The following is a 12,402-nucleotide window of genomic DNA, read 5'->3' as shown; positions in this document are numbered from 1 at the left end:
AGTAGATGGGCCAGGGTGTACGTGCACATTTCCAGATATCATCAGCAGTAATACTATCAGGGCACGGCCGAGGACAGGGAGAGCTCTGCTTTGTTGATTTTTTATGACATTTGAATGTGTATCAGATGGCAACAAGATCATATTGTACAGCAATTTCATCAGGTAACATGAATACAAAGCCGGCGAGAGGTGGTTAGAATTTGGATGGGAGTCCAAGAGACCGTGTAACCAATAAAGAGTCAGAGTCCCGAGTGTGGGAACAAACAGTCTGTCCCACGGGGGGGTAAACAAGCAAGGTCATAGTCAACAATGCATTTAGGAGTCATGAGGAAAATAGCATAAAGAACTGCAGTTATATGGCACTGTAACTGCAGTTACACTGCAAAATTACTGCTGTAAAAATAATGTTATTCTGGACGCAGCATTTGCAGCATACTTCAGTTATACTGCACTCTAACTACAGTTACACTACAGTGTTATGCAGTTATACTGCACTCTGCAGTTATATTGCACTCTGACCGCAATCTTTTTTCGTAAAGGGTGGGGGACTTTTATTTAGAAAAGTTCCGTGACCCGGAAGTACGTTTTTAATGTTGCTGATGAGACGCTCATTCAGGCAGCGGTGACCGTACATTGACGGCATGAATTTGACATCAAACTAGTCCGAGGCTTGCAAAGTCGCCGAATCTTTTAAACGAATGTTTATTTTTACAAGGTTATTAGAATGTTATACTTGTAGATCAGTTTAGCCTTCAGTAGCATAAACATGGCGTCTTGAGCTATGTGAAAATGGCTCTGTAACACGGTAAGTCACGTTTCCTTGTTTTGTAAGGTCGATGCGTTTTTATTTTTTTTTATATTCCAACGATGACACCTAGCTAAGCTTTTTATCAACAGATCATGCGATAGGTTTAACCAGAGCGCTAAGGTTAAATTGCATTCTTCAATTGCGTGTGCGCTGTCTGCAGAAAAGATTGTTACAATTGCTAGGTTTCCATCCAATTGGGGATAGATTTTCATGCGAATGTTCTAAAAATCCGCAAAATAAAATATGCAAATGTTCCCACCAGTGGTGATTCTACCAAACGGACTTGTTGCATATACAAATCAGTGCGTGATGACGTAGTGCGCACAAAATGTTAAGTTTTAAATGTACCGAATAAAAATCTAAAGTAAAATGTTTCCATCGCATTTTCAACTCTACCAATAGTTTTGTCACAAAAACGGTTGCATTAAATAGCAAATGTGCCTTCTCTGGTCTGGGGGCTTGCACTCTAGCCAACAGCACTTTCGCCACCCTGTGAAGTTTATAATTTATTTAATCTGTTGCCTAATAAACTGCATGGTTTCCCAAGTCGTAGTGGGATTGCGTGACTACAAGTTTACTTCGATATGATGGGTATTATATCAATATTCGCACAAAGGCGTTTAAACCGGCATTTCTCGCATTATGAATTTGACCGACACAAAAAGTTCCCACCATGTTGAATGAACAAATTCTGTCTGCATTTATAAAATTATACTGAAACTTCCTGTTTCAACAGCTGTTGTGATTTAAAAAAAATACGGTATGACATTACTCGCATTAAAAACTGGATGGAAATATGGTTATTGTAGCCATTATTTGTATCTAACACTAACCCATTCCTAGACGCTAACTGCTTTAGCGCCTATTGATGATAGTATCTTATGGTCAAGGGAGTTTTGTTAAGATACAGGCGCTCGTTCTGAACGTAAAAATGCATCGCTTGTGGTACGGTTTTGGAAATCTAAGTAACGTATCTTTCATATCAGCGAGGAGATTTTTATTTATTTAAATTACTACCACCTTTATAGAGTTAGTGCTCCCACATCTCCATGTTACATGTTTACGGAAGACCTAGGTGGCCACCTGTGCTAATTTGCTGTCAAGCTCCGAACACCTGTGTGTAAGCATAACTGTCGGATGTGGCAGGGCTTGCAAACTATCACGGATTACAAAGGGAAATCCAGCCGCGAGCTGCCCAATGACGCAAGCCTACCAGACGAGCTAAATGCCTTCTATGCTTGCTTCGAGGCAAGCAACACTGAACAATGCATGAGAGCACCAGCTGTTCTGGACAACTATGTGATCACGCTCTCCGTAGCCGATGTGAGTAAGACCTTTAAACAGGTTAACATTCACAACGCCGCAGGGCATGCGCTGACCAGCTGGCAATTGTTTTCACTGACATTTTCTACCTCTCCCTGACCCAATCTGTAATGCCTACATGTTTCAAGCAGACCACCATAGTCCCTGTGCCCAAGAACGCCAAGGTAACCTGTCTAAATGACTGTCGCCCTGTAGTACTCACATCTGTAGCCATGAAATGCTTTGAAAGGCTTGTCATGGCTCACATCAACACCATCATCCTAGACACCCTGGAACCACTCAATTCGGACTACAGGAAACGGAGGGCCGAGCACGCCCCCATCCACATCAACAGGGCTGTAGTTTAGCGGGTCGAGAGCTTGAAGTTCCTCGGTGTCCACATCCCTAAGGATCTATCATGGTCCACACACACCAACACAGTTGTTCAGGAGCCTGAAAATATTTGGCATGGGCCATCAGATCCTCAAAGTTCTACAACTGCACCATTGAGAGCATCTTGACTGGCTGCATCACCTCTTGGTATGGCAACTGCTTGGCATCAACCACAAGGCGCTACAGAGGGTAGTACGTACAGCCCAGTACATCACTGGGGCCGAGCTCCCTGCCATCATCCAGGACCTCTATACCAAGCGGTGTCATAAGAAGGCCCTAAAAATTGTCAGACTCCAGCCTCTCAAGTCATAGATTGTTCTCTCTGCTACCGCACGGCAAGCGGTATTGATGCACCAAGTCTGTAACAGGGCCCTGAACAGCTTCTACCCCCAAGTCATAAGACTGTTAACCAAATAGCTACACGGAGTAACTAGTTAATTATTTAACTATCTGCATTGACCCTTTTTGCACTAATTCTTTTGAATCATCACATACGCTGCTGCTACTGTTTATCTGTCACTTTATTCCTAGTTATATGTACATATCTACCTGAATTACATCGACTTGGTACTGGTACCCCGTGTATATAGCCAAGTTATCTTTACTCATTGTGTATTTATTATTACGTGTTTTACTTTTCTATTATTTCTCAATTTTCTTTATCTTTGCATTGTTGGGTGGCGCAGTGGTCTAAGGCACTGCATCGCAGTGCTAACTGTGCCACTAGAGATCCTGGTTCGAATCCAGGCTCTGTCGCAGCCGGCCGCGACCGGGAGACTCATGGGCGGGCGCACAATTGGCCCAGCGTCGTCCAGGGTAGGGGAGGGAATGGCCGGCAGGGATGTAGCTCAGTTGATAGAGCATGGCGTTTGCAACGCCAGGGTTGTGGGTTCGATTCCCACGGGGGGCCAGTATAAAAATAAAATAAAAAATTGTATTCACTAACTGTAAGTCGCTCTGGATAAGAGCGTCTGCTAAATGACTAAAATGTAAAATGTTGGGAAGGGCCCGTAAGTAAGCATTTCACTGTTAGTCTACACCTGTTCATGAAGCATGTGACAAATACAATTTGATTTGATTTGAACTGGGGAGGAAGTGTAGTTCGTTAACTGGAGGCGCGCACACACAGCTTGTCGATCTGCAAAACTGCTACAGTAAGTGTATTTTTTATTTGAACGAATCTATGTCACAGATATGAAAGATAAGGGATATATCAGCATATGTTCCGAAAAACGCTTTGAAAGCGATTATTGACGTTTCTAAACGTTAAAACGCGGCATCAGAATTGTAGTTCACATGGAGCCAACCGTGGGCGATTGTAACCGCTGAAAACCCCATGTACGGAGAAGGGTTTTCAAGGCCTAACACATACCGTCTGCTACGGTTTCAGAACAACCCATAGCTATTGTTTGCTAGCTAATTGAAACACAGTTCACAAGGACAGTTGAGCACATGCTGGCGTTGTTTTCTGCAAATATTAATTAAAGTACAAGTGAATACGTTTTCATTGATCTGACACGGTATACTCTGCATGAGGTTGACACTTGACAACTACTGCTTGAAAGGCTAACTAGTGTGAGAGCTAGTGGAAATAAGTAGTAAGGCTCTCCCCGACCCCAAAAAATATTGGTTGACTGAAAGTTGTCTGTTCTTTCGTCAACATTTTTAAAGGTGTATTTTTCCATATATAGACACACCCTATGTGTTTTAATAAAATCAACAATATGCATTGAGCTTGTCTGATGCATAAAGCTTACGGTTTGATGAAATAAGACCTGCCTCGAGGGTGCCAGAGATCTAGATAACCAGAATATTTTATTTTTTTACCTGACCCAACTATTCTCTTCCCGCTCCTGCTGGCTTTCGCAGATTCTGCCATTACTGTCCTGAAGTTGCCAGTAATAGGCTACACAAGGAGTCGGCAACCTTTCTCATGTGGAATGCCAATTTATCTTTATTTCTACCGATCTGCATGCCAGTTAGGGTTTTCATATGCAAATTGTCGTGAAACAGTTTAATTTAATGTATAATAACGTCTTCATATCTCAAAATCATTGTCATGTGGTTAATAAAAATTATCTAAATGAAAATGATACAAACCTAAAAAGTAAATTATATTGCCATTGCCAACAAATAAAAACATTGCAGTCTGCAGGTAGAAAATATCCTGATAAAAATAAATATCCTATAAATTACATTGGCTACATATGGCCTGTCTGCGGACTTGGGTCCGCCGAAGCTAACATTGTATAAAATATTCTGGGCTCTCAGAGTTTCCTGCGCCAGTGAGCTCGGGACAGACACAGCTATAGGCTATTTGCAAGGGATAAGAAGCAGTGCTGGACTTGGGCAGGAGCTCACTGGAGCTGAGTACCGGCACCTGAAATGTTCTACTGCTTGAGCTCCTGTTCCTCTTATAGAATATTAGCTCAAAAGTATTGTGGAGCTCCTTTACCTAAATATAAACAGTACCAGCACCCAAAATGAGTACCGGAACCTATTTCAGTCCAAGCCAAACACTGATAAGAAGTAATCAGGTAGACCTATTTTATGACATTTCCACTGGATCAGAGCATTACATTTTTCCCTTTCACGCTGAGTGGTTATCGAAAGGGAGAGAGCTGGAAATACTTTTCAAATACATTGAGGAACTATTATAATTCTCAATGGATGTAAAAACAGACATTTTGCTTGCTGTTTGAGGTGAAGAAAACATTACTTTGAGAAGCTCCACAGCTCATTAGTGGTGGTGCATTAAGCCAATCAGAAATACTATCAGATCCCCAAATGGGCACATTTATATGTCTACATTTGCGCGCAGGCCAGGTAGCCTATAGGCCTACTTCTATGCGTGTGCATCCTTACTCAACACTGGCAGGAGCGCTCCAAACAAAAGACAATGACAAAATTGACAAAACTCGTAATTGGAATGAAATAAACCAAAACTTGTTTCTCACACTCTGCAAACAATGTGTCCACTCAGACAATGATAACGGGAAGACTGGAATAATAATATTGAATGCATTAACAGAAATTACCGGAACCAAAGTAACAAACATTGTAGATGAGAAATTATAGGAATTAACGGTAAATGTACTACTAGTGATATATGTCATGGGGAATTGATATACACTAACAATCAAACGCAATCAATTCACACAATTAAGTTATGAAACAATGAATGTGCACAAATTGGCGGGAGAGAGCGCATTCTGGAGAGAGAAGTGCATTGTGCATCTGGGTGCATGGTCAATCCAACGTCTGCATTGGCCGTGCAGCATTTACGGTGATATGGCCTCAGCAGAAGTCAGGGCATACATACTTCTTGCGCTTCGCGGAGCAGTGCAGAGCTGTTGTCAAGGAAGTCAGTTTGTGTTTTCTACCGTCAACCAATCATGTCAATGCGGAGCTATACAGAGCCCTCCGCATTGTTACAACATTTGGGAGGCGATGCGGTACGGAGCTTGATTTGGCCTCTGCATGCCTCTGGAGGCTCTGCAATTGTGTCACACCCTCCATATGGAGCCTCTGACCTCATTTTTGGATCAAGCATAAATTGACTTTTAATCTAGGTGTCCGCAATGGATTAGTTCACTGAGATGGGCACAAATATATAAGGTACCAGTCAAAAGTTTGGACACACCTACTCATTCAAGGGTTTTTCTTTATTTGTACTATTTCCTACATTGTATAATAATAGTGAAGACATCAAAGCTATGAAATAACACATATGGAATCATGTAGTAACCAAAAAACTGTTAAACAAATCAAAATATATGTTATATTTGAGATTCTTCAAAGTAGCCACCCTTTGCCTTGATGACAGCTTTGCACACTCTTGGCATTCTCTCAACCAGCTCAACTAGCAAGCTAGGTAGGTTACAACGGACAAAAAGTTCCACGCAACTCGCCTGGGTACAATATTGCGTTTCACTCATGCTTTATAGACCTAACTAGACCTAGCCTATCAGGGTACCCAAACATAAGATACAGGATCCGATATGTGAAAGCGCTCTAAGCCATCAAACGTAGGCAAACTACATGTTTTGCAGAATGATAACAATAGCGAAGCTCAAAACAACCTGAAAGTAGCTAGTCGTTTACCCTATCCCGAAACACACACTTGCGAAGCTGGTTAGGTAGCAAGCAAACCTTTAGCTAACATAAGCTAAATAACAACAGACTTAGTGTTCCCCCTTTCATCAGTGATGCTACTTTATTAGCTAGCTAGCTTTATAGCATATCTTTATAGCATATCATCTCTATCTCAGAAATTATCGCAAAATGGATTATAACGTTGCCGATAGTTTGGTATGACAATTTCATGTGTACAACATCTAAAGATCTGCATCACGATACTGAGAATTTTGCCATTTGTAAAAGGACGTATTTGGGTGTTGGAGTCTTGGGTCATGTTTTTTGGACGGCCTGGCACTCCAGAATGAGGCTCAGGAAGTCTGAGTAAGTTTATCAAAAACAAGTGAAATCGCAAAGAAAACTGTCTGGAACCTTCTATAACATGCCATTTATATCAAAAATATAATACAGATTCTCCTTTTAAATGGAGCAGATGATGCTTGTTTTTGGTCCACAACCTGTCCTTTGTTTGGCCAAGAAAATTACCTTGCTCCACAGCATCAGCAATTCCAATCCAGTACTCTTCATCATAGCAGCAAACTAGAATTCAAGAACTCTGCCAGAAACCGGCAGCTTCCATCACTTTGTTCGACTCTCCAAAAGCCTCATAGGTGCAAAGAGTTTGCCATTAAGTTTGACTTGGTCCATGGTAAACCCATAGATGAGCATACAATGGTGAATATGCGAGTATCTGATATTCTAGTTTGCTGCTATGATGATGAATACTGGATTGGAATTGCCGATTCTGTGGATGATGAAAACATGGATGTAAATGTGAAATTCATGCATCCGAGTTATCCAGCAAGATCATTTTCTTGGCCAAACGGAGAGAGACCAGATGCTTGTTTTTGGTACATAACATCTGCATCATTAAGGAACAAACCACTGCAACTGTTTGCCAATATCAATTTGGATGTAGCGACATCACTGCAATAGAAGATGCACTGAACAAATAAATAATGAAATGAGGAATGAGTAGTCCTCAAGGCAGTTTTTTGTTTTCATATGCTTTTTCTTTGATATATTTGGGCAAATACATTGTTCTAATTTTAACTTGTCACTCATTCTACATTTATAAATCATTATCATTTCAAGGTTCAGTCTTAAATGAACATTGAGGGGGTGGGGGACATTCAACAGCACCCTCTAGTGGTCAGAACCTGGTAATATGTGGTTGTATGATGGTACATAAACTTAACAACTTAAATGACAAATGTCTCTGAACAGGGGAAGATGGCCATCACCAAATTAACTGAGAATACATTACATAGTATGAAGAAAGAAACAATACTCCTAGTCGCAGCTTCATAGTACTCGTCAGACAGAGAACTGATGCTGTAAACTGGCCGTTGGGGTGGGCTTGGTTTGGGGGTCAGTGATTTGGCTTTTGACAATTTATTTGGGTTCCTCACATCTTAATCATTGCTAATACGAGGTTTGGTCCAAATCAGATGTTGGTTACTATATTTATTGAATATTATATGAATTCTATAAATTGAAATGGCCAATTTGGGTGCAATCAATTAGCTTAATTTCTCAGAGCTCATATTGTCTTTCAATAAAAATAATGTTGCAGGAATTATTTCAAAACAATCTGAGATGGTGAGTGACAAAATCCTATCTTTGTGCTTTTTGAGGCAGAATGACCCATGATTTCGATCTGCCTCAATGTCCTTCTCTTGGTCCATTAGGTGGTGTGGAGGGTGCGGTCCATTCAACAAGGAGCTGTGGACTCCAGCAGGCAGGATGGAGGAGAAGAAACGCAACATCCGGATCATCGAATGGGAGGACCTGGACAAGAAAAAGTTCTACTCCCTGGGTGTGTTCATGACTATGACCACCCGGGCCACAGTCTACCCGTTCACCCTCATCCGCACCCGGCTGCAGGTGCAGAAGGGCAAGTCCCTCTACACGGGCACCTTTGACGCCTTCTACAAGATCCTGAAGGCGGAGGGCCCGCGAGGTCTCTACCGAGGCTTCATGGTCAACACCTTCACCTTGATCTCAGGCCAGGCCTACATCACCACCTATGAACTGGTAAGGAAGTATGTGTCCCAATATTCCAGCAATAACACAGTGAAGTCTCTGTGGGCAGGGGGAGCGGCGTCCCTGGTGGCCCAGACCATCACTGTGCCCATAGATATGGTCTCTCAGCAGCTCATGATGCAAGGCCAGGGGGGACACCTGAGCCGCTTCAAGGTCAAACCCAAAATTATGATGGCGACATCCAAGAGCAAAGTGACTTTCGGACAAAGCAGGGACATTGTGGTGCAGATATGCGCCGCTGACGGTTTCCGGGGATTTTACCGGGGATACGTGGCATCCCTCCTCACCTACATCCCCAACAGCGCGGTGTGGTGGCCTTTTTATCATTTTTATGCAGGTAGGCAATTCTTTACATATACTCTTTATATATAGCAAGCACTAGTAGATTTTAGCTAGGTTTTCTATGATATTACATGACATGGGCAATTCTAAAGCTGCTTGAAATGGATCTGAAATGTTTTTGTGCTTTACATTTTCTCCTGTTTACAGAGAACCTTTCCAAACTAGCCCCCAGCGATTGTCCTCACCTGCTTCTGCAGGCCATCGCTGGGCCAATGGCAGCAGCCACAGCCTCCACCATCACCAATCCCATGGATGTTGTACGGGCCAGAGTGCAGGTAAAACCACAAGTATATTGCTTTGCCTGAAAACAATCCTTGTTATGGTTTAACTGAACGAAGTGACACATTCATATTCAGTGGTATTGTCTTAGTTGATCCTTTTTGTAATCACTGGTGACATGGTTTGCAAACAATGTCAAGTTTACCATACCAGATCCTCTTATTGGATTTACAGTGCATTTGGAAAGTATTCAGACCACTTCCCCTTTTCCACATTTTGTTATGTTACAGCCTTATTATAAAATGAATTTAAAAAAATTAAAAAATCTAATCAATCTACACACAATACCCATAATGACAAAGCGAAAACAGGTTTTTAGAAAAATTTACACATTTATAAAAAATAAAACAAATGCCTTATTTACACAAGTATTCAGACCCTTTGCTATGATACTCGAAATTGAGCTCAGGTGCATCCTGTTTGCATTGATCATCCTTGATGTTTCTACAACTTGATTGGAGTCTACCTTTGGTAAATTCAATTGATTGGAAAGGCAAACATCTGTCTAGATCCTTGATGAAAACCTGCTCCAGGGCGCTCAGGTCCTCAGACTGGGGGCGAAGGTTCACCTTCCAACAGGACAACGACCCTCAGCACACAGCCAATACAACGCGGGAGTGCCTTCCGGACAAGTCTCTGAATGTCCTTGAGTGGCCCGGACTTGAACCCGATCAAACATCTCTGGAGATACCTGAAAATAGCTCTGCAGCAACGCTTCTCATCCAACCTGACAGAGCTTGAGAGGATCTGCAGAGAAGAATGGGAGAAACTCCCCAAATACATGTGCCAAGCTTGTGGCGTCATACCCAGGAAGACTTGAGGCTGTAATCACTGCCAAAGGCGCATCAGAAAAGTACTAAGTAGGGTCTGAATACTTGTATAAATGTGAAATTTCAGTTTTTTATTTTTAATACATTTGCCAGTTTTTGCTTTGTCATTATGGGTTATTGTGTGTAGATTGATGAAAAAACAACACTTTAATCCATTTTAGAATAAGGCTGTAACGTAACAAAGTGGAAAAAGTCAAGGGGTCTGAATACTTCCCGAATGCACTGTATTCTGGGGGTATATACTGTTCAAGGCACTTATGAGTTCAATGGCTTATTCATTATGTTTTACAAAGCAGGTTCAAGGGGTTTTCAGGCCAACTTTTACAAACATTCTGAAATTACAAATATGGACGTTTCAGGGGGTATTTAAACGTTCATAAGAATGATTTGCCTAGCTTAAATACACATTGAAACAACTGATTAGGCATTGGTCAAGACACTAAAGGGACTCCTCATTTGTCTTTTCACCTAGATCCATCGATTTCTCACTAAACTCTAAAGTATTTTTTAAAAATGATATTAACCTTTCTCACTGTGTCTCCTAAGGTGGAGGGCAGGTCATCGGTCATTGCGACCTTCAAGCAGCTGCTGGCAGAGGAAGGACCCTGGGGGATGACTAAGGGGTTGTCTGCCCGCATCATCTCCTCCACCCCCACAGCCGTGGTCATCGTGGTGGGCTACGAGACCCTCAAGAGACTCAGCCTGCGGCCCGAGCTGGTCAACTCTAGACACTGGTAAATACCAGAGGGACAACCAGGGACAGACCCGGGCTAGACTGGGCCAGGGAGCCAGGGACACTGTCAAACACAGACAAAACATGGCTACCTGGTCCCCCATATTGCCGGTTCGGTTTGCCTTTGAAAAAGTCTGTTGCCTTTGTTTTAATGTGAGTTTGGGTAGAGGTTACAGAGGAGGAATTATGATTCGTATTTTTCTGTTTTCAGGGAGTATAACTGTATATATTGGAACTTGTCAATTAGAGGTATGGAGAAAAATGTGTGTGAGTTGAGCTGTAGCCCTTAAAAATGGGTTCTTATATTCATTTTAAAATGCACATGTTTATCTCTGCAGGGTTGTCAGCTTTGTATTGTTCATGTATTTACCCAATGGTTGCGTTTCACTGGAAAAGGTAATGTAGACAACCCTGCTGAGAGCCTGTGTCGACAGGCAGGTTTTCTAGCCAAGCACCATAATCACATTCAACAAACAAGTTAGCCCCCCCCACCCTAGGAAGATATGTTGAATAAGAGCAGAACTGCTCTCTAGTACCCTTTTCTCTGAATATGATTTGTGTAAAGCAAGTTTATTTGAAAGTAGGCTTGGTAAACACTTTTGCATGGTAAAATGATTGGTGCTTGCTCAACACATGTAAATTTTACAACAATACTACCTACTCCTGCCTTCATTGCTTGTGGACTTTTGGGAATAGGACACTATATATACAAAAGTATGTGGACACCTCTTCAAAATAGTGGATTCGGCTATTTCAGAGGTGGAAACATCTAAGAGCAACAACGGCTCAGCCGCAAAGTGGTAGTCCATACAAGTTCACAGAACAGGACCGCTGAAGAGCGTAAAAACATCTGTCCTCGGTTGAAATGGGTTTCCATGGCCGAGCAGCCGCACACAAGCCTAAGATCACCATGCGCAATGCCAAGCGTCGGCTGGTGTGGTGTAAAGCTCGCTGCCACTGGACTCTGGAGCAGTGGAAACGCTTCACCATCTGGCAGTCCGACAGACGAATCTGGGTTTGGCGGATGCCAGGAGAACGCTACCTGCCCCAATGCATAGTGCCAACTGTAAAGATTGGTGGAGGAATAATGGTCTCGGACTGTTTTTCATGGTTCGGTCTGGGCCCCTTAGTTCCAGTGAAGGGAGATCTTAACGCTACAGCATACAATGATATTCTAGAGGATTCTGTGCTTCCAACTTTGTGGCAACAGTTTGGGGAAGGCCATTTTCTGTTTCAGCATGACAAAGCACTCCTGCACAAAGCGAGGTCCATCCTGAAATTGTTTGTCGAGAGCAGTGTGGAAGAACTTGACTGGCCTGCACAGAGCCCTGATCACAACCCCATCGAACACCTTTGGGATGAATTGGAACGCCGACTGAATCGCCCAACATCAGGAGTCCATTCTCCTTCTGAAATATGCCACAATAAAATGCTCTATGAAGTGTTTCTTGGCCAAAATTAGGTTTTGCAGTGTAATTAATGGTTTCTAAATGTACTATATACATTTCATGGAGTATGTGCAGTAATATGCT

The 12,402-nt window shown here is 42.3% G+C and overlaps 1 protein-coding gene across 1 annotated transcript; it reads left to right on the top strand.

The window, feature by feature from the left end:
• Positions 1-611: 611 nt before the first annotated feature.
• Positions 612-11,642, top strand: slc25a44a (solute carrier family 25 member 44a). The gene is made up of 4 exons (XM_041837666.1): positions 612-805; positions 8,332-9,023; positions 9,176-9,303; positions 10,684-11,642. Exons 2-4 carry the CDS (start codon positions 8,387-8,389, stop codon positions 10,873-10,875), a joined length of 957 nt encoding a protein of 318 aa, XP_041693600.1. The 5' UTR covers positions 612-805; positions 8,332-8,386; the 3' UTR covers positions 10,876-11,642.
• The last annotated feature ends 760 nt before the right edge of the window (positions 11,643-12,402 follow it).

The sequence above is a fragment of the Coregonus clupeaformis genome, unplaced genomic scaffold (assembly GCF_020615455.1).
Source record: "Coregonus clupeaformis isolate EN_2021a unplaced genomic scaffold, ASM2061545v1 scaf0067, whole genome shotgun sequence".
In the NCBI taxonomy this organism is placed as follows: domain Eukaryota; kingdom Metazoa; phylum Chordata; class Actinopteri; order Salmoniformes; family Salmonidae; genus Coregonus; species Coregonus clupeaformis.
The sequence above is the reverse complement of the archived record's forward strand: the minus strand, read 5'-3'. Positions and strand labels throughout refer to the sequence as shown.